This window comes from Nyctereutes procyonoides, unplaced genomic scaffold (assembly GCF_905146905.1).
Source record: "Nyctereutes procyonoides isolate TBG_1078 unplaced genomic scaffold, NYPRO_anot_genome, whole genome shotgun sequence".
Taxonomy (NCBI): domain Eukaryota; kingdom Metazoa; phylum Chordata; class Mammalia; order Carnivora; family Canidae; genus Nyctereutes; species Nyctereutes procyonoides.
Window position 1 is genome coordinate 19549144 of NW_026575041.1, and position 25504 is coordinate 19574647.

A 25504-nucleotide genomic window follows, 5' to 3' on the forward strand; every position below is an offset into this window, starting at 1 on the left:
GCTGTGCCAACCAGACAGTAGCTGGGCTGAAACCTGCATTCTAAAAACTCCCGGGGGGATCCCTGGGTGGCGCAGCGGTTTGGTGCCTGCCTTTGGCCCAGGGCGTGATCCTGGAGACCCGGGATCGAATCCCACATCGGGCTCCCGGTGCATGGAGCCTGTTTCTCCCTCTGCCTATGTCTCTGCCTCTCTCTCTCTCTCTCTCTCTCTGTGACTATCATAAATAAATAAAAAATAAAAATAAAAAAAAAAAAAAAAAAAAACTCCCGGGGTTCTAACTGACCCTCCAAGACCACTAACTGGTCAAGGCTTGCTGCTTTATACTGAGTAGAAGTTGCCACATTACTCCACCCGCCAAAGCTCCCAGTCTTTGTCCTAATGTGATTGAGGCATATCGTGGCCTCTGCTTCTGAAGCAGAATTTTGCTTGGTAAATTGTCCCAGAGAGGCAGGAGGGGACCAAGCACTCAGATGGCCGTGGCCTCCCAGCATGTCAGCTTCCTCAAGATCAATGGCCTGTGTGAAATGAAATAGGACAAAGAGGCCAAAGTATGGAAAGGATGTGGCTAAGAGCAGGAAATGAGTTCTCAGGAATTAATTTTGCCTGTACCAAGATTTGGGTCCCATCCGTGAAGCTAAGTGACTTTTTGATTCGCAGATGCCACAGAGGGCAACCCTAAGTCATTACTAATGGTAGCAATAATTATTATTTATGTTTGGATAGCATTTCATTGTGTTCATTATTTCTTAGAATAAACTATGGCTTACTCTGCTCCACGAAACCTTCCGAATTAATGGCTTTCAGCTCTGAGCATGTCCCTAAAGTTAAACTACCACCAAGTGCTAAGTTTCTGCCTTCACAAGGTCCCTGTGTGCATCAGTCACGTTTCCTTCCTTGCCTCACTTTACTCTGTACCTCCTCGTATAGTCACTGTTGCAGGAGCCTCTTGGGTGACTCCTCATGCTTTCCTGATGTATTCCTATGCCCCTCCCAGATTACTCATTCCACTTTGGTTTTGTCAGTGCCCTAAACCAGGCTTCCACCAACTGCAGCCTCTGGACCATATCTTGCCCTCACCCTGTTTCTATACATAAAATTTTGTTGGAACGTAGCCTAATCCATTCATTTACATATGCTCTGGCTACTCCCACACTGGAAACATAGTTGATTATTGATAGAGATCCTATAACCCCAAAGCCTAAAACAATTCCTTATCTAGCCCTCTACAGAAAAGGTGGGCCAACTTCTGCCCTGAACTAAAGCCTCTGTGGCTCCCTAGTGCCTGAAAACTTGGGATCTGTAGGCTGAACTCCAGCCCCACATGCTCTGATTTTGAATTTCAGGGTCCTTGAGCAAACGTGGTTCTCCAGTCCTGCTCAGTCCACAGGCCCACTGAACAGTCCCCTCCCATCCAGAGGCTTCATGCCCTTTTGTCACCCCTCTGCTCGCTGACATTTGAGCGGGCATTGTCTGGCCTATGAAGCCCACGCTCATTGCTGTCCTTTGAGGCCTTCCACAGTTTGATTTCAAGTTCAGCCTGATTTGTTAAACTTATCTGTTCCTGCATGACTCTTCCCTTTCAGCAGCTCTGGTTCACATGACTAATCACATTAATTCAGATGCACTAAGTACTTCCGGGAGTCAGGCCTGTGCTAGGCACTTCGCTAGGCACTGTGTCTTTTCATCCCCACAACACCAGAACCCTGTGAAGTAGATTCTGCTATTATCCTCATGTTTAAAGGCACACAAATTGACGTTCAGAAATGATAAGTAACGTCCTCAAGGCTAGACACATAGAGAATGGCAGTCAAGATTCAAACTCCATGTGATTGATGCCCAAGTCCCTGCTTTAACTCTCCCGCCTACAAGGGCATATCTCCTCGGGAACACTTGACCTGCGAGGTCCATCCACCACATCCCTCCATCCTCTGACATCTGTGCAGACCCGGTCCATGGGAATCTGCCCATCTCTGGAGCTCTACAGCACTAACTACCACCATGTTGCACGTGGCAGGTGTTCAGTGAAGATCTGCTGTCGGAGGGGTGCTTCTATCAATTCCTGTATATAGAAGGAAGACAAAGTGTTTTTCAGGCTACCTATTTTTCCCTTCTGCAGCCCATTTTTTTTATTCTAAACCATAATATTTGTGTAATTCACACCCAATATCATTTCTTGAATGTACAAAAAGGAGTTCTCTGGCCCAATCAAAGGTAAAGAATCCAAAAAGGACAAGATTGCTCCTCCCGGTGAGAATACCACTGTATGCATGAGGTTCCCCCGTGGCTTCTGTTTCAAAATGAAAACCAGGCCAGTGTGTTGCAGGCATGTTGGATCTCAAAGCACCCTCTGTCCTTCCCTGTTCACCCCCAATGGCTACATTGTTTGGACACATTTTATTGTCCATAACAGAGTATACATGTGCACCCCTAAGGTGATAAATCATTCCTCTTACTGCAATGTGCGCCTTCGGTATTTTGCCGGGCAGTGACGAGATGGAGAAAGAGCGAACACGAGTAAAGGAATAAATGTCCTCTGAGTTTTGTTTTTTGTTTTTTGTGTTTTTTTTAAAGATTTTATTTATTTACTCATGAGAGAGAGAGGAAGAGTCAGAGACACAGGCAGAGGGAGAAGCAGGCTTCACGCAGGGAGCCCCACGTGGAACTCGATCACGGGTCTCCAGGATCAGGCCCTGGGCTGAAGGCGGCGCTAAACCGCTGAGCCACCTGGGCCACCCGAGTTTTGTTGTTTTTAAAGTTATTCTGGTTTTTCTTAGTTCCTTGCCTTTCTCCCTCTTGGCTGTTTCAGGCAAAAGACTCAGGCAAACCTCAGCAAGTTTCTCACTCCTACATCCATGTGCGGGTCATTGAAGAAAGTATTCACAAGCCCACGGCCATCCCCCTGGAAATTTACATTGTCACCATGGAGGACGATTTTCCTGGTGGGGTCATTGGGAAGATCCATGCCACAGATCAAGACATGTATGATGTGCTCACATTTTCCCTGAAATCAGAGCAGAAAAGCTTGTTCAAAGTGAACAGTCACGATGGGAAGATCATCGCCCTGGGGGGTCTAGACAGTGGCAAGTATGTCCTGAATGTGTCAGTGAGTGACGGACGCTTCCAGGTGCCCATCGATGTGGTGGTGCATGTGGAACAGCTAGTGCATGAGATGCTGCAGAACACTGTCACCATCCGCTTTGAGAACGTGTCTCCCGAGGACTTCGTGGGGCTGCACATGCATGGCTTCCGGCGCACTCTGCGGAACGCCGTCCTCACCCAGAAGCAGGACAGCCTGCGCATCATTAGCATCCAGCCCGTAGCAGGGACCAACCAGCTGGACATGCTGTTTGCTGTGGAAATGCACAGCAGTGAGTTCTACAAGCCAGCCTACCTGATCCAGAAGCTGTCCAATGCCAGGAGACATCTGGAGAACATCATGCGCATCTCAGCCATCCTGGAGAAAAACTGCTCGGGGCTGGACTGTCAGGAGCAGCATTGTGAGCAAGGCTTGTCCCTGGATTCCCATGCACTCATGACCTACAGCACGGCACGCATAAGCTTCGTGTGCCCGCGTTTCTACAGGAATGTGCGCTGCACCTGTAACGGTGAGTGTGGTTTGGAGTTCCCTCACGTTTCCCACGATCTGAGTAGACTGGGCTGCCATTCTTGATAAACAGGCATTCCTCCATTCACTCATTCAGCGAGATGTTTACTGGCCACCTACCATGTGCTAAGTCACCATGAGAGAAGCAGGACAGGCTGAGTCTCCACTCCCATGGAGCAGATAGCTTACTGAGCAGCACAGACCAGGAGGCGAGCAGGATCCCACGCGTTAAGTATTGCTAGGGGAAGTACGAAATCCTGCAGGAGGACTTGACAGGTTGGGATAAAGCATAGGTAGGAATCAGACGTGTGAGAACAGGCAAAGGAAGAAGAATATTCCAGGCCAGGGAGCAGCTTGTATGAGGAAGGTTCAGGGCAGGAAGGAAGCCCACACCGGGGGAGCGGGAGAGATGTTCTGTCCCTGGAAGGGTGGACATGATGACAGATGAGATCTGTGAGCAGGCCCAGGGTTCACACAAGGGCCTTTAGCCGGGATGAAAATTGTAGAAATTGTCTGAAGGCAGGAGGAGCCGTGGGCTGATGTGAAGTGAAGAAGTGATGGGACCAGCTCTGGCTTTCACAAAGAGTGTGCCAGCTGCAGAGGGGAATGGAGTAGCCGGGGCTGGGCCAGAGGCAGGGCAACAAGTTAGGAAGCTATTGCCAAGGGTAAAAGCATTCAGATTTACTTCTGTGAAAAATGTGCCACGTACCTAGGAGCTCAGCCAAGGGATGGATTCAGCCCTCAGAGCAGAGGAGATGGAATGGCTCAAGTTTGTTGATATAACCAGAGTCCCCAAACCTTGACCTTTCCTGGTCAGAGGCCATAGCCACCCAGAGTCACAGGCCCACAGCGGTCAGCAAGAAGTATTGCTCTTTGCCTCCTTTCCTCTCTGACATGTGCAGCCATAAATTCACTGCCCTCTTCTCAGAAAATTCCACCCAGAGTTTTTCTAGCCAGCATGAACTTGGCACAAAGGGGCCGTAGCCGGAAGAGAGGCCATTTGTAAAACATCCCTTTAGGTAACTGGGGACAGGCAAGCCTCTGGCCTCTTTCCCCCTATAGAAAGTTCTTGGTTGCAGTTTGGAAAAGAAGCTCCTCAGAGGAGAGCTCGTGAGATCACAGATCCCTCCCAGAGACATTCTGGCAGCCTCCACGCAGCCCAGAAAAGTGCTAGTCACTCACCCTGTGGTCCCCAGTGAATTCTAGGCTTCCATCAGATAGATACTGTCATAGCTGACCTGTTGAGTATGTAAATAAGCTCCAAGGTAACTCAGTGCATGCATGCTAGATGCGATGCATTTCTGGCAGATGCCACCAACATGCAGGATTTATGAATGCCAGCTGTCTGGGCTCTACCTAGATTTCCTTTGTAGGCAAACTGATTTATGCACCAAAGCTCTGCGAGGGCCTTCATGCAGTGATTCACAGCAGGGTTCAAAAGAGGTTCACTGCAGGACAGGGTAGACCCTGCAGGAGAAACTAAACCAGCTAATTAATCCTCATGCTCCGAGAACTCATGTCAGTCAGCAAAAATCTATGGTGGCAGCAGTGTGCTAGGCACTAAAGTTTCAAGGTGGAAAAGACACAGTCCCTGCCCTTAGGAGCTGGCTACTATGAGGTTGGTGAGCTTGCAAGTACATATTTGCAATAACAAGATGTTATAATAAATGCCAGAGAATAGGAAGGACAGGATCCCCGCTATGGCCAGAGGGAAGCTCTCTGTGACACTTCTATACCACAGACTGTCTACGTCATCCAGGGTCTTGAGGTGTGAGTACGAGCTCATCAAGAAGAGACAGAGGAGCCCAGACTTGGCAGAATTTCTAGAAAGAAGGAATTTATGGACACCTGGGTGGCTCAGCGGTTGAGCGCCTGCCTTCATTCAGCTCAGGGCATGATCCCAATCCTGGGATCGAGTCCCATATCAGGCTCACTGCATGGAGCCTGCTTCCCCCTCTGCCTGTGTCTCCGCCTCTCCCTCTGTGTCTCTTGTGAATAAATAAATAAAAATTAAAAAAAATAAGGAGGAATTTTAACGGGTGACTTTTAATGGAGAGAGGGAGGTTTTTCTTGAGACACTAATGTTTTAAGTGCAGGGAGTTTTGAGGTGGTGTCCTTGCCCAGGACTTCCGTTCTCTGGTCCCCATAAACCTTTCTATACCCAGTAAACCCAGAATGCCGGAAGCTTTTGTGATTCAACCCTCGGGCATCCCATGAAGAGACCTTCTTGGTTTGAAAAGTGAACATTTCCTCAAAGAACGCTGTACGTCAGTTCAGGCTCATCTCAGAGCCTCTTCTAACCTTCAAGTCACTCTTGTAATTAAGCTGTAGAATAAAATACTGGATTTCAGTAGTAAAAACACTTGGAAAGGTCATCTGGCCCAGTTCCATCTTCAGCAGGTGATGTACAATAATCTCCATTTGATAAATGTGGCAACTCGGTGCCCTGCCCAAGACAGTACGACTGGAGAGAATGGCATGCAGATTCAAAGAAGGCTTTTCTTGGGCTCCTCTTTTATCTCCATCTGAAGAACAGGGGTCTTCCTTGTCTCCTGTGAATCATTGGCCCAGTGCTATATGCTTATAAGAATACTTGGATCACCTCATTTTCCCCAGCAGACTGATCAGTAGCCTCACAGCACCATCCCAGGACAGCAGAGGGGCTCTCAGACACCAGCATGCACACATGAGGCTTACCAGAAATGCACATTGCTAGCCCCACACTCAAATCTAAAAAAAAAAAGGTTTCAAGTGGAGCCTAGGAGTCTATACAAGTAGCCCTGGGTGATGCTAATGCTGGTGGTCTAGACAGTGGCAAGTATGTCCTGAATGTGTCAGTGAGTGACGGACGCTTCCAGGTCCGCTTTCCATGGAGAAATCTCACAGCAAGATAAGATAGGAAAGATCTCCTGCAGGTTCAGGGGGCAAGCTCTTTGTTAGAAATAGAAATAGCTCCCACTTCCTCTAAAGTGTCCTCTAATGAAAATACAGTGAGAAACTGTTAAGGAAAGCATTAGGCATTTTAGGCATTTTCTCATTTATTGGATGGAGAGGTAATTGAATTCAATAAATGCCCCCCTTAAAACACGCACGCACATGCACAACCAGTATTGACTACTCCTCGGTTTACCCTGGGAGCTTGGCAGATAACAATAAATGGACTTTCCACCACTCTGTGGAATAATTACGTTGATAAATAGAAGTAGCTGCCTATTCTGGACTGTGTAGCAATATTTATACAGATCTGGCCTCAATATGCTCCTCCCAACTTCCAACTCATCTTTCTCTCACACACAGATTTTGAGCCCAATTAACAAAATTAGCATCTTGAACCAAAATGCTGAGTTGCTTTGACAAAATGAAAGCAGACTTGAATTTTAGTGCCAAATAGGCTCATTAAATTCCAGCCACCATGGAGCATCATGTTTGAACATAACTTTAAGAGATACAAAGTTCTGATGTCATGAGATGACTCCTGGTAAACTACACATTTAATGAACATCAGCACTTCAGTTAAAGCCTGACACCAATTCAAATGCGCAGGGAATGATGGATCCCTTGCACTCCTATAAGGAAAGCAAGAGGACAGAGCATCAGAGACAGCCCACAGGGCTGTGCTGATTGCTCATTTTTTAAAATTTCATTGACTTTTCAAAAGTCTAATAGAAATATCTATCAAAAGGGAGACAGGGCAGCCTGGGTGGATCAGTGGTTTAGCGCCACCTTCAGCCCAGGGCCTGATCCTGGAGACCTGGGATCAAGTCCCACATCAGGATCCCTGCATGGAGCCTGCTTTACCTCTGCCTGTGTCTCTGCCCCACACCCCCCCTCTCATGAATAAATAAATAAAATCTTTAAAAATATATATTTAAAAAAAGGAGACAGTTGTCCAGGAGAATGGACTGTTTAGGAGACCATCAGAGTCTTAAGACCAAAATGCTGATGGTAGTGACAGCCAGAGCTCCAAATAAAGTGAAAAGAGCATCAGCCATGGGTGAAGCATGGTGGTAGCCAGGCAGAGTGTGAGCAACAGCAGTCCTGCCCCCACCCATGGGATACAGTGCTGTCACAAGATTATGTTGGGGAGGTGAAAGCAACACTGGAGCACATTATGAAGGGGATGCCCGCTGAGCTAGATGTGAAAGGATGCCTAGAATCAAGGCAGTGCTCCAGACCAAGAAGCATGAGAGCTAAGGCATGGAGGGAAGAAGCAGGGACAACAAAGTAACATTTACTGAGCTGTGATCAGTGACTGCTCTGTTCTTCAAACATAGCTAATTGCATTTGGCTCTCATAGTCACCATAAAGGAAGGGTATCATTAACTCTCCTCCAAAGTTGAGGAAACTAAAACTCAGGAAGATCAGTTGACTTGCTCAAAGTCACAGAGCTAAGTAAATGGCTGTGCCATGCTTCTCAGCTGCCAGTCTCAAGCACGGTGCCCTACTGCTTCTGCACAAGTTTGAAAGGAACTTGACTGTTCCCAATCCAACCGCCCACCCATGACAGACATCCTGTTCACTCCATTCCTGGCACAGTAATTCAGCCAGCCTCACAAGATGGGCCCAGGACAATCTTCTCCCTTTGTGTGCACCCAAATCCACCTCCTTGTGATGTCACACATCTCCATCCATGAGAACCACCCAGAACCTGATCTAATTCCTCCTATACAAGCTGCCCTCCAGATATTCAAGTGCAGCTGTTATGACCCTTTGAATGCTCTTTTCTTAGGCAATCTGCAGGAGTTCCTTTGGTCCTTGGCTGCAAACAAATAGAAGCTATAAACAGTTGTAGGTGATACAGTTAGGGCACAGAGGAGCACCAAGGAGAGGTCCTCGGTCCTATTGGAGGAGTCCATGAAAGGCATTGGAAGCAGTGAAGCTTGTCCTATTGGGTCTCTGCCAGGCAGGGGATGCATCATAAGCAGAGACAGCAGCAAAGAGAAAGGCCCAAGAATATGGGGTACCCTTTCCTTTGCCCATTCCCTCAGCAGTGATTGCTGAAAAAATATCTCTGCTTTAGTCAGACTCTGGGCGGGATGCTGGACTGGAAGTATAGTAGTGAGACTGCCATGGCCCTCGTCCTCATGGAGCATGAGCCAGCATCATGTGCTCGACGAACGACAAGGATGGTAAGGAGTCAGGATAGTCCTGGGGAGGAATACCGTGGGACAGGTAAATGGAGTCTGTGATAGGCAGTCATGGTAATGCACTTCTAATAAGCACAATAAAATAAAATGGTGAAGGCTTCTGCGAGGCAGTAAGACAGTTAAAACTTAGCCTTGACAAGTTTTTTAAAAGCAGAGAAAAATCTGAGATTGGGTGTGCACTCGGCCTGGGGCTGGTTAAGGCTAACTCTCAAAGAAGAAAGCCAATAGTCCCCCTCCCAGTGGCTTCAAATAACCTTCAGTGTAGGCTCTGAATCTTAACCAGTTTCCCCCTACAAACTGGGGAGTTTGCATTTTGCATTCATAACAGCTACATCCCTATAGATCCCTCATCTCCAGTACACACAAGTTCCAAAATGCCAGGAGGAGTTTAGAGGAGTCTACCCTGGTGGTGACACCAGCTTCTCAGCATGTGGATCTTCCCTTATCTATTCCACCCACCCACAATTGCCCCAGAGAGGAGGCCTTCAATGAAACTGTGCTTAGCCTTCAGCGAAATCATTCAGAAAATACAGCTGAGCCAAGCAAACACCATTCCAGATGAATCTGTGCTTGTAGGAGAACCAGAAGAGACCACTTCAGATACAAGAGACCTCTGGAGAATATGTTTTAAACCTTTACGTGGGCCAAGAATTAAGAGGAAAGCTTATTGACTTGTGTGGCATTTGCTAAAGCATGGCATCTTGGCAAAGTGTGTGAATTTAGGGTTAGGATATATACCATTAGTTATTGGATCTACAATATAATGAGGCATCAAGAGGTTGAATCAGCTCAAAATGTTGGTGATAATAATCACAGGTAGATAGTGATATATTAGCTCAAGGCATAGACTTAATCCCGGTAGCTACGGGAATTCTGGGGGAGACAGGCAAGAGCCATAAATATGGCAGCGAGACCCTCCAAAGACCCCAAGAGGATCACCTTTCTTTTCTGTGCAGGTTCCAAAGCTCTGAAGCTTCTGCTCCAGTGAAGTGTATGTTGTCAGCTTTGTAGAAAGTGACCTATTTTTCCACCTGAGCAGCGCTTCAGAATGTGGAAACCTTCTATAAGAGAATAGCCACATTGCATGCACCTTTCTCCTGGCGGCAAGGCAGTAGAGAAAAAAAAAAAAAATATCTCTGCTTGAGACAAGATAGCCGAGGGGCTGACCCTACAGTGGCCTGAGACTCTTATTAATAAAAAAGCTCTAGGCCTTATCTCATACCTCCTGTGCACACAGTGTTTCATATCATCTATCAATTTGCAAATCAAGAATTTGTCCCAAAAAAGACAGCAAGAGAAAGGTTACACCTGAGTTCAGGTTTCTGCCATGTGGCTGAGTCAAACTTGTGTCTCCAGTTTTGAGATCCTGCAATAATTTGTTTTTACTTGAAGTTTCTTCCTTTAAAAATTGCTTTCACATACATTAGCCCATTTAATCCTCACAAGTTTCTGAACAATTATTATCCTTGCTTTTCAGAAAAGGATATCGAGACTCAGAGAGGTCAAGTGACCTGTTTGGAGCCACACAGTAAATAAGTGGCATAGCTGGTCAGAGCCAAGATCCAGGCCTGTTGCTTGGCAGTGCAGATCCCTTCCTGTCACACTGTGCTGGCTTCTTGAGGGGACCTGAGCATGGGGAACAGAGCTCTCTCTGCCCACTTTGTCTTCTTTTTTTTTGCTAAAAACATCCGATCCTTCTGTCCTGCCACAACAAATGGTGTCAGTTGGTTTGATAAAGTGGGACCCTTCTCCCTTCATGCTAATTCTGGCACCAAATTGATGGATGCCTGGAGATGCAGGACATGTAGGTCTAGAGCCTCCACCCCACCAAGCTGTCACTGATCACAGCACAAGTAATTAAACCGTGATTATTTAATGATAGTTAATAAGATAAACTTCCTCCCAGAGGCCAGTGGGACCTGACACTCTTGTCTCGTAACCACTACCATGATAAGGCACTGTAGACTCCTACAATAATAGGTGTATATACTTCCACTAAAGGGGCATGATATAAACATGATTTCTAAAAACAAGTTAACCCCACTGCATCCCTTTAAAGCATACTGGGTTTTATGTTGCTAGAGGATTTTGGGCTTTCCTGAAAAGAGGGTCATTATCCCCAGAAAAGTGTCCCTGGGACCCAAACATCTGGGTGTATCTGAGGCCAAGGGACACACAACATTGTTCAGAGTTGGCGTCCAAAAGTCAAGTCCCTCTGACAATATATATGTCCGAAAGGACCTAATATCTTATCCTAATTGATAGGGAGGGAAGAACTACAGTAACGTAGATGGGGAATATTTAATTTGGGGAAACCATTTTTCGTAGCAGAGTCTATCCCTATTCTGAATAGACTGCATTTTACACACATGCTCACACCTGTCCTCAGCCAAGGAGGACATTACGTTTTACCCTGACCTCCAGACTCTCATCTGCCTTCCTGCTCTTTTGAGCCACAGGAGAGCGGACCAAACCATGAGCAGAGTGAGCTGACAGGAGCAGCTGGAGTCTGAATGTTTACCACCGCTGCGGTGCCGGGCTGGGACTTGGTGAGGGGGGCCCCGGAGGATTTTTCATGCATCAAGAGATAGATCACTTGCCAAGAACTGTCCCCCTTGCCTTAAAAAGCCTATTAAAAATAAAAAGAAAGAAAAAGAACCTATCAAAGTCAATGGATGCTTGAATGAATAGAAATATACTTATTATATATCTAATAGGCATATTACTATTACTTTTAGAATGTACAAATTATAATACTTGCATTAATGTAATTTTTTATATATCCTCCATCTAGACTTTTCATAATGGGCACTGGATTTAACATAATCCATTAATTTAGTGGATGTAATTATATGGGTTCTATGGTTATGACATGATGAAAAGAGAAAAAGCTGTGAGTTTGAACCCCAGCTGCTGGTCTGAGTGGCTTTGGCTTTAAACCAAGATAAGAGGGATGGTGACAGAGTAAAAAACATGCCAGCTACTACCGCAGGGCTGATGGTAAGAGAAAAGGTTAAGAATGTGGATAAAAGGGAGACGTACTCAAGTGCTGTTTTAACCGGAAATGCTGTTTAGTTTTTATTATATATGCTTATAGCTTTTTTTTTTTTAAATCTTGCCATAATTCCTGTAGGAGAAAATAGCTTTACTGTCATGGGTCTGAAATTATCTAGCCCTCTTTCCCAACCCTTTGAAATAGTGGCCTTTAAACTGGACTTTTGACAATGCACAGTTTCTTAACAGTGTAGCCTAGCACTAGAGTAGAAAGGTGATGTGTGTCGCTGTGTCTCAGAAACAGAAATTTAAAGAAAGATATCCTTTGGCTGGCTAAAGTAGGACATGGAAAAAGACATATCCATGGAATGGGAAGAAACAGATTTCTTAAACAGATAAACTACTGTTTCTGTGTCTGATGGGAAGGTGATGCCCAGGTAATTCAGAGTTACATCCTTTTGGTGGGATGTGTTTTGTGATTCATTTATGCACATGGCCACCTTCACATGGCCAAGGTTAGCGTTGAGCTGAATTTGCATTTTTGAGCATCTACTAACAAGTCAACATTTAGGAGCAAACGGGAAGTGTGCAGGCCATCTGAAACTGAAATGAAGCCACGCACGGAGACAGGAAAAAGTCAGCTGGCAACTTTTCATGAATGAGCATTAGCACATGCAAGCAATAGAGCCACTCACTAGGACTGGCTCATTCCCATGAAACACAGCCCCTTGTTACTCAAGCCCGAATTTAAAATGCTCCCTTCTTTTGTGAGGACTTCTGACATTCTCCCGGGAAACACAATTGTCCCTTCTCTGGTTGCACTCACGTACCTCTATCAAAGTGGTTACCTTATTGTACTGTCCTCATGTATTTGCTCATTGTCTCTTAGAGGGAAGGAGGAAGAGGTGGTATTGTTTGCTTTCATCTTTGTATGTCCAGGTTTATCACCTCCTTGGCCCTGAAAAATTCTTTGTAGAATGCACACACCAAAACTTATTTAAAAACTGGTTATCAGAAGCCCTTTGAAGCAGATCATAAGGTGGCAGCATGGCTGTTTTAAGTTGCATAAATATTGATAAATACATGGTAGGAGTAAAGATTTCTTAGGACGAAAATAGGAAGATGTATTCTGGGGCACTTACGTCTTTTAGAACCATTTGTAGAGATCATTCCAAATTTTCAGTTGAAAATCCCTTCATCTTCTAAGACTTTGTAAGCTGGATTGTTGCCAAGAGTATCTTTTATGGCTGAGCTCTAAACTGGTGGAAAATAGGATTTACAAATTCTGAGTTTGCTGGTCCTACTTATATTGCTCTTCTCAAGGATTACAGTTTTTAAATGTTTATATGTAGTAGCATTAAATTTCTGCTTTCTTCTGGACAAAGAAATGACTGTGTAATGGGACAATATGCTTAATGATGAGGAAGGAGTTAGGATGGAAGGGAGCATGGTAATGGGTCAGATCATCCCAGGAAAAAACCTGCTGATGTCCGCATGTTCTTGGTTTGCAGAGTTGGTGTGCCTTTAGGCCACTACTAACTCAGTCGTGGGCAATTTTTCAGTAGTGTCTCCTTTTCTAGAGTCCTTTTACTGCTCAGACTCTCACCACGTTGAAAGTGGCCTAATCACATTTGAACTACCCAAGATTTCTGAAACGGGCGCTTCTGCTGGTGGACCCGCGTTTGCCATCACCATAGTTCTGAAATGACTCACTTAGGTCCTGAATTTTGCCTTCATCAGTTAATCTGTTTTCTAGGATTTTCTTTCTGAGGGATTAACCTTTCATCTCACTGTGCTGTGAACATCAAACAGGTAGCCAGAAAACCTATCTTTGCCCAGGGTAATTTGTTTTTGATAGGCAGTAGGGCACATTTACAGCTAATCGATACAAGAGCAGGTAGCAGAAGGGACTAGGAAACAATGGAAAGTGTGCCTGCACAATTTAGAATTAGTCACATTTTTCCTTAGAAGCGTCTTTTTTCTTTCCCCTCTGAAAACAACAGCTAACATCTTCTGAAGTCTACCCCTCCCAGAGATTTTCAGGGCAAGAAGAGGGTGTAGGACAAATGAAAACTCGAGCAGTGCCTTCAGGTGGGTACCAGGATGCAGAACCCCACTGCACCAGAGGCTGTGTAGGGTGATTTTTTTTTTCAGTTAAAGTTGGCCTAGTTACAACCTTAGCATATTTTAACCTAAAAGGAAGAGCTCCATTTATTCTTCTCAGCCAACCTACTTGAGTCTGGTGGTGAGCTTTTGGCAGACTCAGAGACATCTGATGGGTGCACACACCAGGTGAAGACCATTCAGGTGTCCCTGCTTCTGGTTGGCCTCTTTGTCACAAGAGCCTACAGAGCCCAACTCTTGAACCATTACAGTGCACCCTACAAGGTAAGGGATTCCCTGTGTACTGATCATGTGTGTTCCCTTTTGTCACAGGAGGACTGTGCCCAGGGTCCAATGATCCTTGCATGGAGAAGCCGTGTCCAGGGGACATGCAATGTGTTGGTTATGAAGCCAGCAGGAGACCGTATCTCTGCCAGTGTCCACCAGGAAAGCTCGGCGAGTGCTCAGGTACAGAGTGGGGTGGAACTATGAGGGTCTAAATTCATATTCCTGAAGCACTTGCCCTTGAGTAAATTACATTGCCCTAGCTCTTCTCAGAGACATTTCTGTCTGCATGCAACATTTACCTTCAGAATGGACCACAGCTAACATCCATTCTCAAATGTTCTTGGGATTTATTACAGCTTCAGCCTTTGCTGAGGAAACATGCAATGACCGTGGGCTCCTTGTATGACAGGAAGACCACAACATGTGCTTTCAATCGTGTCCCATGGATGTTAAGAGTATAAACTGGAAAATAGAAGGCTGTTGGTTAGGCAGAGAAGTCAGAGTATCCATGGCATGCCCTTTGATGCTCAGAGGGCTGTACAACCCAGAGCCACAAAACAGAGCTCAACAGAAGGTACAGCTGAGCCAGTCCAGTTGACCATCCATAGAGTCAGGCCGGCCTAGAGCACCAAGTAAGCAGACTCTCCACTGGAGATGTTCCCAAAGGAGAGGGACCTCTGTGTCCTAAGGGGGAAAAAAGAAAAAGGAAGAAACGTATTTACGTCATTTCGATCCAAATGATCCTGTTTCTGATCTTCTCTCATTTGCAGTACTTTGCTGGATTCACATATTCCCTATCACATCTAAACTCTAGAAGTATTCATTTTTGGTACCAGTAGAACTCTCTTTTAGGTAGAGAATGTATTTAAAACACAGGTACACTGATACCCTTTTTGGAATCCAAGAAATATTTATTAAGTGGTGATTATAATAGCAATTACAGGGGGAATACAAAACGATTATGCCTACTATATGCAAACCACTTTGTTAACCATTGGGTCTTAGAAATTCAGCCTCTGCCAAGAGAAGCACTGTCCTCAAACATGGAAGCCACAGCTCTTTCATAGATGATTTCAAGAACAGAGCTGCCCATGAAGTGAAGAGATCACTGGCATACTTGCCTTTGAAGTCACCTGGGACTTATATTTGAAAGATACTTATGCTGCCCCTACCCGCCCCCACACACCCTGTGTGTCCAGCAGGTGGGTGTGGAGGGTGACCACAAAGCCATCAAGTCTCCTAACTTGAGATGTCACTTTCTGCCCATCTCCCTTCTCTTTTCTATGTAGAAAACTTTTGATTGTCCATGATTTTTCTCCATTTAATATATTTTCACACTTCCCACCCCTCCTCCAGTGAGACAGCTTTTCCGCATCATTTTGCTTGTTGGAACATAAAGTTGGGAGTCAGTACAAAAGCGGGTGAACTCAGAATTGGGCGATGTGGCTAGCACTGCGGATTCTGGAAAGGCAAGCCTTGAAATTCATGATCATAATGTAGAGTCACGACGGCACGGGAACAAGACACAAACGTCCTGCTTTCGGCATTAGTGCAGATGACATAAGTTGGCTATTTGGCATTAAGATACCCGGGGGGAGATGAGTACTCTTTAAAAATGGCTTTATCTTTCTTTTGTTTCATGGAGTGGAAAGTTTTTGAGTGTGTAAGTGACCGGTGGTGGACAGGAAGGGCCTATCTTTCAACAGTGCTAATTCTAAAGTGGGAATAGAGGCTCTAAGAAACTTCAGATTATACAATGTACCAAGTTCCCATTGGCAGGAGACTGTTGAGATTTTGTGGTATCTGATGCATTAATATTTCTTTTCACTTTAGAATGAAAAGTGTGGCCTGAAGTGGCAAGAACCCCTTTATCATCGAAAGCAGCTTTTCCTCAGTGCTTTCGTTAACTTCCCACAGTCTTTAATCAACTCGCTTGGTGGTTGTTGGGTGAATTCATGTGTCCCTGACCGTTTCTGGATGTTCATAGTTTATATGTCTTCTCCTAATGGTCTTCTCAGGGCACACTTCTCTCAGCTTTGCTGGAAACAGTTACATCAAATACCGGCTTTCTGAAAATAGCAAAGAAGAAGACTTTCGGCTAGCTCTGCGTCTGCGGACCCTGCAAAGCAATGGGATTATAATGTACACCAGAGCAAATCCCTGCCTAATTCTGAAGGTAATTAAAATGGGTTATCTTTTCCTGCAGTCGGTTCTCATGTTAATATTTTGGCTCGTGGATTGGGGAGTGAAATCTTTTTTGTCTTTTGAGTTCAGAAGACCAGAAACTGGCTTGAGGGCAAAGAGGAGCACCAGCAGTCCTGGGAAGTGTGCCAACACCCCATTTCCTTTTATACATTCAGCTTCAGAATTGGCTCTTTGGATACTGGGACATGTCTCTCTAGAGTGGGTTCAAGGCTGCCCTCCTTTGAGCTGTAATCATGAAACGGCTCATTAGAATGCACTTCCTAATCAATTCCACGGCAAGGGTGGTCCTTGAAAAAGATTGACTGTGTCTTCTTCTCCCACGTGGGCTGATCCCCACTGACCTCTGTGGGTGACCTCTGTTCTTACTTGGGGAGGAAGTTGGAGATCTCAGTTATAGGAGGTTCCATGTGTCCTATCGTGGCCTTAGTAGCCCAATTATTAAATCCTTGCCAGCCTCAGGAACGCTCCAAAGCAGCCAGACTTCCTTGACAGCAAGCAAGTCTGGCATTTGTATGCAGCTCAGGGCTTTGGATGCCTTCATGAAACCAACAACAACACTAACTGCTTTATGCACCTCATTTATTTTTTAATTACAAAGTTACTATAATAAATGTATTATAAACGATCATCCCTATCTGATCAAGGAGAGAACAGAGATTCGGAGAGGTTAAGGTAGTTATGCAAGGTTGTCCAGCTAATGAGCGCCAAGGCCCGGACCTGCCTTCCAATCTCTCTCACTCCAGTCTCTCTCACTCCGTGCTGCTACTCTGTGTGATCTCCCCCAGCCTTCCATCTTGCTGCTACATTTCATCAAAAGCCACATTCTGGGCATCTGTCGACCCAAGGACGCCTTCCAGTCCAGGAGGAGAAGGGAGAAGGAGAGAGATATTTAATCTGACACTATTCTCATGAGGTTACTGTCCCAGCCCATTGGAAGTGTGTTCAGAGGCAGATGCAGTCTGATCAGTAGGAAGTGCCCATACAAATGGAAATGGCTGGCAATTTTCTCCTTCCTAGGGTTCTATCACTGGGCTTAATTGGGACCATGGTGAGCCTTTATAACTTTTGTCCTTTGATTGTTTGATAGGTCACATCCAAGTTGATTAGGTGACCCAGGCTTTAATCCTGGAGAGAGAAAATTGTGTAGGATATTAAATGCCTGTGGCTTCCCCTTTCATATAGACTTTTACTTACCTGCTTCTGGTACTGCCAGGTGCTCCATGGTGTCCAGAGGAAGTAAGCAGGGAGTTGGAGTTCAAACTTCTCATGGGGACTCTCCCACTACTTGCCCTCATTCAATTCTGAGAATAATTTCAGCTCTGGGAAGGAAAGCAGTGTTTTTAAAAGAAAACCAGAAAAGCAAGGGATGCACACTTTTAGCAAACAGTGAGTTCAAATCAGAGATGCATGGTGGAGGAAGAAAAATGCAAAGACCAAAGTCCTGTCTTTATAACCTCCTGGCCCCTGAGGCGGCCAGCCCTGGGTTGGCAGATCCTTTCCTAAATCGCCCTGAGAGATGGGGTTTTGTGTAACTGCTGGGGAAGTGCTAGGCCCCTTCAGGATTAGTAGCTGCTAGGGGCTTGGCATAAGTGTTACCCATTTTCTGCTCCTCCTTCAAGCTCCAACAGGACTGCTGGTTGCAGAACTTCCTTATGAGGCAACCACTTAGCAGATCTCTTCTATAGTATTACATTTGAGAGCGAACAAAACCACTGGACCTAAATGGCCAGATCCTAAAATGGAGTTTGTCATCTGACACTTCGTTGGCAAAGGTCTAAAATGTGCAGGTCCCTGGGGATGAAAAGGAGGAATAATTAAAGCTTTTAGGCAGCTCTAGCTCCTAAGGTATATTGTATTTCACGAAACAAACGTGTTTCTGAAAGTTGTGTAAATTGAATCTCTGTAAATGGAATTCTAATAAACGATGGTTGGTTGCTGTTTGAAGGAACCCTTCCATTAATCCCTTTGTGATGTGAATAATCACCCCCAATCTGTCTGTGGGCTGAGTTTGCTTTTCATATGTTGAGTTTGCCTAAAGCAGGACACAGCTGTACTGAACTACTGCAGATATTCTTCTACAGTCGCCAGGAATATCCACTTAGGGGATTTGAATCTGTTTGCTTAACATTTCCAGCCTCATGCAAGATTTAATTTCATTGGCTTTAGGTACAGTATGTGCCTTGTACTCAGGTTCAATGACTATCAACGACTACACTGAAATGCTTTGTTTAAATTGCACCTCTTGGTTGTTTATATTTTCCCAGTTAGAGTACATTCTCTAAAAAGTCCTTGAGATGATCTATAGGGGTAAAGGGCAGCCCTCAAAGACAGTTGCAGAATTGCATGGGACCTCAAGAAATGAAAATACTTGTGGACACGGAGCCCCACTGCTTCTTAGCAACAATGAAGGTGCTCATTCCTCTATCGACCATTGGAACCCCGTCTTCTTCCAGAAGAGATTCCAGGCTTACCATAAACACGGAAGTGCAATAAGATCAGAGCATCCCTAAGATGAAAATAAAAGGTTGAGACCCAACCAAGGCAGTGGGAAAAGCAGATATCATCCTTAAAAAATCTAGACCAAGGGTTGCTGTGTCAGTTGAACACAAACCATGACTCTGAATTTTTTGGAAGCCAACACAAGAATAAAAATGGTGGAATGGCTTCTGTGGCTCTTCTCAAACCTGTGAAAGAAAACTGTCATAGCACTGAGAGAGATTTATGACTTTTTCCCTGTATCGGTCTTTTGGGCCCAATATCCTAGCGAAAGCACAAGAAGTCCCAGTTTGTTAATCTAGAAATGTCATTATTTCATTTTGTGGGGAAGTTATAGATGACACATGGCTTCGTTTTGATGATTCTCAGACATGGCTAACTTAAAACCCCAGGAATAAAAAAGATGGTCAGGGAAAGCTCATTTAGCTTTTAAAACAGCCCACTTGGAGCGGCCGGATCTTTCCAATATAGAAAAGTAACAAGGAAGCTCTCCTGAGATTCAAGGATCTGTGTAAGAGTATCCCTGAGAAGTGAGTTAACTTATAATATTTGCAATATGATGATAATAAAATACCTAAAAGTTTACAACGTACTTTACAAAATACATGCATATATTTTTACTCTCACTCTCCTGTGCCTAGATATGAGTTCCCCCTTTTTTGCCTGTGAGGAAACAAGTTCAGAGAGAATCTGTGGGCTTGCCCAAACGCAACTAGTCAGCAGTGGATCTGGCCCTCTGAAAGAAGCAAGCAGTCAGGAGTACTACAAGTGTTTATCAAAAGAAGAGGTTTGGAGAACTGGGATGATAATGTATTCATTTAAGGCATTTTTTTCATGATTTCATTTATTTATTTATTTGAGAGAGCACACGAGCAAGGGGAAGGGCAAAGGGAGGGGGAGAAGCCTACTCCTTGCTGAGCAGGGAGCCCAACACGGGGCTCCATCCCAAGACCATGGGATCATGATCTAAGCTGAAGGCAGGTGCTTAACCAAATTAGCCACCCAGGCGCCCCTAAGGTATATTTTTTGAGCCAGATAACTATTGATGGCAGCCTTGAACACAGGTTTTCAAAAAGTTCCCTTTACAAAGAATATTTAATAACTTTCTTTCAAGTTTTGGGGCTTTAGTGCATTTGCTAGCACCACGCACCAAGGATCTGAAGCAGTAAGACTTTGTGCTATCATTTATACTTTTTCACTCAAAATCCTACTTTCCTACAAGATGAATTCTTGTAGCTCTGATATCTTGTCTTCTGAGCCCCAAGCCACTCAAGATCCAGGTTAAAGTGCATCACTGATTTCAGACAAAACCTAAATATCTTGTAACATCGGAGCCATGCTCTGTGAATTATGCATTTCATTGAACAAATTGCCTACCAGCCTCCCCCAACCCAGAATACCATTTCAGGTCTTTGCTATGGACTTTTTTTTTTTTAATTTTTTACAGGTTCATGCACAGTACAATTTCAATTAATATAGCTTGCCCTCTGACTTGAGAAAGCTTTGTCCTTAAAAGAGAAATCCTTTCAAACTGAGTTAACCCTATTCTGGAGACAGAGAAAAAATAAATATGATCAGAGCACGAGTTTCCATTGTGAACAGACTCAGACATCAAAGTGTTCTCTGGTCTCCCCAGCATCATATGCATGCAAGATAGGAAAAGATTAACTTTTGCAAAGTTGCCTTTTACATCAGCACTCTGGTGTGTCATCTAACCAAGACTTAGAATTCCAAACTCCCAGAATTTTGAGGATACAAATCACTTTTGTTTTCCAAAGGCTAAGGATGGTCTAGACACCAGGCTTCCTCTTCATTCAGCAGGTTGCTGCTGTTAACTTTTATCAACAGAAAAGCAAACTTACCTCTACTCAGTGTCATTCCGGTATAAATTTATGTTTCTTAGTTACAGAACTGGGATGTCAGTGGGGGTACATTAGAGCTACATCAGTTCTCCCAGATGATTTTGTGACTTGGTTGTTATCCCCAGAGGTAGGGAGTGGGGTTGGAGAGGGGAATGGACCGAGTAATATATTAATTGAATACATCATTTTATAAAACCTCAGATGAATTGCACCCTTACCACCAGATCTTCCTTGATAGTCTGGGGACACCACTCTGTAGCCACGGAGCATAACAGCAGATGGACTGTGCCAGAGGAAGGAACTCCCCAAAGTCACATTCGATCATTTTATTGCTTATATTGAAATAAAAATATGGATATTACCCAGGAGTTGTTCCTGAGCAAATATACTGGTATGATTTGCGATATCCATTCAGTCCATTTGGTTGAACCAAAAAATGACCAAGGCAACAGCATAGATTCCATATGAAAGCTCTCTGAAAACAACATAAATATTTGCCTCCAGTCTTTTTACATTTATACACTTGCATTTCAGAGTGGAGTATGCATGTACTATGTACGAGGTAGCTAGCCATTCTGCAACGGACACAGGCTCCTTGTGAAATAAGCCACAGCAGTTATCTCTGCTCACCGCATCAGGGATCCCAAGCCCAGAGAAGCTAACCAGTTCTCTTCAGGTCACCTGGGTGTGGCATGACAAAGCCTGAGTTAGAGTCTTCATTTGTATGTCCCCAGGGCTCTGCCTTGTTCACGTAGCCCCCTGCCTTCCTTATACATGTGCTTTCATGGCATAAACTTTGTATGCAGGAAGAGAAGGTGCTAGAGAATCCACAGAGGCAGAAATGGGAGTCCCTAAGAATCAGTTGTCTGTGCAACATATGGAGGCAGAGGTAGAGAAATGCTCCCATTCATGAGAATGAGTGATATTATGAAAATCCCTATCAGGCTGTCCGAAATCAAACACGTTTTGGAAAGAGTGGGTCTGTCTGTTTCTATGAATTTGTCTGACATACCTCGTTAGCTCTTAGAGATCTGGAACATCTGTGGTCCCTTCCCTCTCTCCATAAGTTTGTGTTCTCTGCCCTGATTCTGGCACAGGACTCCTGATGTCAGCAGATCTTAAAGGAAGGCCTGCTGCCCTTGCATGACTCAAATGTTGGCCTCCCCAAGATCCCTTTGCTGGGTCACACAGACCAGAAAAGTACCTTCCGTTTCACAGGCTCTGGCTGTTAATCGTGTCCTGCCCAGGATCCGTTTGTTGGCAGGACAAGGGTCCAGCATCATTCCCTGGATCCTCAAGCCACCTTGCATTTCTGAGAAATACAGATGAGGGTGGACCATAGGCCAGCACATCTCCTCAGCAACAGTTGAATCCAGGTCTCCATGGGGGACCAGTCCCTAGCCAGCAGGTCTTGGCCAGCCACCATCACTCAACAATACACACTTTCTGAGTTTAATGTCCCCGTGGGGTTAGGTAGCCTCCTGGAACAGACTTGGATGCCCTCCCTGCACCACTGCAATCAAAGCAGCAGGCAGGTCTCTGTTGTAGTGACCCTAGAAGAGGGGCTGGGAGCATCTATGAGGCGTGAACAGTTAACCAAAAAATCCTTCTGGGGGGTCAGATGTCATTGAAGATACATAGCTGCATTCTAAGCAAATGGCCAAGCCCTGAGGGCTTTGTGAGATCATCTTAATCTGAGTGATGAACAGCAGTCCTAAAGAACCATTTTAAAAATATGCTAGTGTTTAATATAGAGGGGGTTTAGAATCTTAAATATATATGAAGCTGGGAAGTCAGATATCTTTTATTTCTACCTGGCTTCTTTCTCTCCCCTATAGCACACTCACACTGACTTATTTGTGGGTATATTTGTATTTCTGTTTATTTTTTGATTTATGGCAATCTCCCCTGCTAAAACATAAGCCCCATGAGGTCAGAGATAATAACTCTTTTTGCTCTCAGTGGTCTCCATAGCACCTAGAACACTGCTTAGCACATAGTAGATGTTCAATAAATATTTGTGAATAAATATCAAGTTCACAGAAATCATTCCTGTGGTGATAATAACTAAGAAGGGTGCAGAGAATCAAGAGATCCCTAAACAAGATAGGGCAGTGAACTTTCAAAGGGCAAAGATCCAGAGAATAGGAACATTCTTAAATATAATTGTGGATTCAGGCAGCTGTGCACATGTTACCAATTACGAGATTTGTGAAATCTCAGGCATGCCTTTGCATGCCCTGCCATGGGGAGCGAGCAAACCACACCAGACTTGCAAATGGGTCCATCCTAGGGCCTCGCTGTGGACAGGGTGGGAAGAGGGTGTCCAGGCCTATGCTGCCAGATGCATACTGAAAAGCGCTCCGGTGCTCCTTCTCCACACAGATCGTGGACGGCAAGCTGTGGTTCCAGCTGGACTGCGGCAACGGCCCGGGGATCTTGGGCATCTCGGGCCGCGCCGTCAACGACGGGAGCTGGCACTCTGTCTTCCTGGAGCTCAACCGCAACTTCACGAGCCTGTCCCTGGACGACAGCTACGTGGAGCGGCGCAGGGCACCCCTCTACTTCCAGACCCTGAGCACCGAAAGTACTATCTACTTCGGGGCGCTGGTGCAGGCCGACAACATCCGCAGCCTGACCGACACGCGGGTCACGCAGGTGCTGAGCGGCTTCCAGGGCTGCCTGGACTCGGTGGTGCTGAACAACAACGAGCTGCCTCTGCAGAACAAGCGCAGCAGCTTCGCAGAGGTGGTGGGCCTGACCGAGCTGAAGCTGGGCTGCGTGCTCTACCCCGACGCCTGCGAGCGCAGCCCGTGCCAGCACGGGGGCAGCTGCTCCGGCCTGCCCTCCGGGGGTGAGTGACCGCGGGCACCTGCCGGTCAGGGGCGGGGTGGGAGGCAGACGGGCTGGATCTTTTACAGGCCTCATCAGCCCAGGTGCTCGCCCTGAGAGGAGTGTTCATTCACCCCAGGTGCTGGCCGAGCTTCCTACTCCCTTTAGGGGGTCCGGGAGCTTGACAATTACAATTTAACCTATCCTTTTTTTTTAAAAAAAGATTTTTATTTATTTATTCATGAGAAACACACAGAGAGAGAGGCAGAAATATAGGCAGAGGGAGAAGCAGGCTCCCTTTGAGGAGCCTGATGTGGGACTTGATCCCAGGACCCCAGGATCACACCCTGAGCCAAAGGCAGATACTCAACCACTGAGCCACCCAGGTGCCCCTTAACCCATCCTTTTGCAGCAACCCACAGGCACAGGGCACTTCAGGAGCCCAGAGATGCAATCACGGCTGCCCCATCCCCTTTTACCCCACACCCTTCCAGGCCTTCAGGGGGAATAGGACCCCCTTTTAAGTATCCACTCTCTTGAGCCACCTGTGTGTCACTGCAGAATGATTGGTGGCAGTCTCAATCATGATATCCCCATGCAGTCCTTTGTCACACAGACATGTAACTTCACTAGAAGCTAAAGGGAGGGGAGAGTCGAACCCACCACTCCAGGAATGGAAATATAATAGAGATGCTTTGAAGCATGCTCTTATGTATTAAAAATAAATATAATGACAATTCTATAAATGGGTCAAAAGTCAGGAATAAAGGGAGGGCAACTTACATGAAATCTCAGGACAGATAAACAGTCAATGAAGGCATGATGATTTATGCCAGTAAACTCTTTCCCCAAACATATATCATGAAGGAAGAACAGGGGAAGCCAGAAAAAGCGGGGGAAGGGAATAGAAGGTTTCTATTGTTTGAGGGAAAAGCCAGGATTACCTAAGTCCTGGGAGTCTGAAAATAAAAGAGTCTCTGACTTCCCCCAGATGCCATGTCTGTGCTAATGTAAACTAGGTCAGGCACTCCGCTAGTTGAAGGCTCTGCTGCCTTCCGACAGCCCAACCACTGATCATACTTGAGCCCCTTTGCAGAGTCTCTCAGCAGTAGTGTGATTAGCAAATTTAAACCTTCCCCACAAATCACTTAGAGATTCTGCTGTGCGCATTACCATCTAATGTCGTGAAGCCCAGCTCCAAATTTAGAGTCCATTTTATTATTAGAATGTTATAAACCATCCGCAAAATGATGCACTGCCGAAATACAGACACCAAAGTTATTTAGACTTGCATATGTTACTGCCACAATGAGGGCCAAGTGCCCTGGGGGGAAATTTCTACCGTCTCGATTTAAGAAATCTATTTGCTGTTTTTACTGTCTCAGCAGTATATGTAAATAAAGGGTTGTTATGGTGCCATAATTCCCGAATGATGGGCAGTAACTATACTTCAGTGGTTCTATAAACCAGCCCATTATGACAAGTCATGGCCAGTTTTTCACCAGGCAAAACAATTCTGCTAGTGTGAGCCATCCACGATATATAAAAGGAGCATATAATTAAATTGGGTTGAAATAGAACACCACTCCATGTCAAATGCTGGGTACGGAGCCGCAAATTGTAACATACTTTTAACGATGGCAGGACATTGCTTTTGCTGGCAAAGCTATGGGCTTCCACGATGGGTTATCTTTAAAATAATAATCATCATTATCGTCACTATATTAAGGAAAAAGACAGGGAATCTTGCTCTTCTATGTGCATTTGAATGTTTTTTAATTGCCTGAAATCTATGAGCTAAGTATTCAGTGCAGGTATGTTCATTAAGTGAGTGTGACTCCTATCGGCACAGCAATTTTCCTCTATTTTTTTTTTTTAATCTCATTTGGTTTAACCAAGTTTCAGCACTAAGGATCCACCTGCTGTATACTTTTCACACGGCCTCAAGACTGCTTTCTTCTCCCTAAAGGCCC

At 45.2% G+C, this 25504-nt stretch overlaps 1 protein-coding gene across 1 annotated transcript in view; it reads left to right on the forward strand.

The window, feature by feature from the left end:
* Positions 1-25504, forward strand: part of FAT3 (FAT atypical cadherin 3) — a 652865-nt gene that overhangs the window by 600232 nt on the left and 27129 nt on the right. Inside the window, exons 19-22 of the mRNA XM_055320836.1 lie at positions 2807-3605; positions 14182-14316; positions 16155-16312; positions 23085-23553. Of these exons, the coding sequence (XP_055176811.1) occupies positions 2807-3605; positions 14182-14316; positions 16155-16312; positions 23085-23553 (1561 nt within the window). The remainder of the gene's footprint in view (positions 1-2806; positions 3606-14181; positions 14317-16154; positions 16313-23084; positions 23554-25504) is intronic.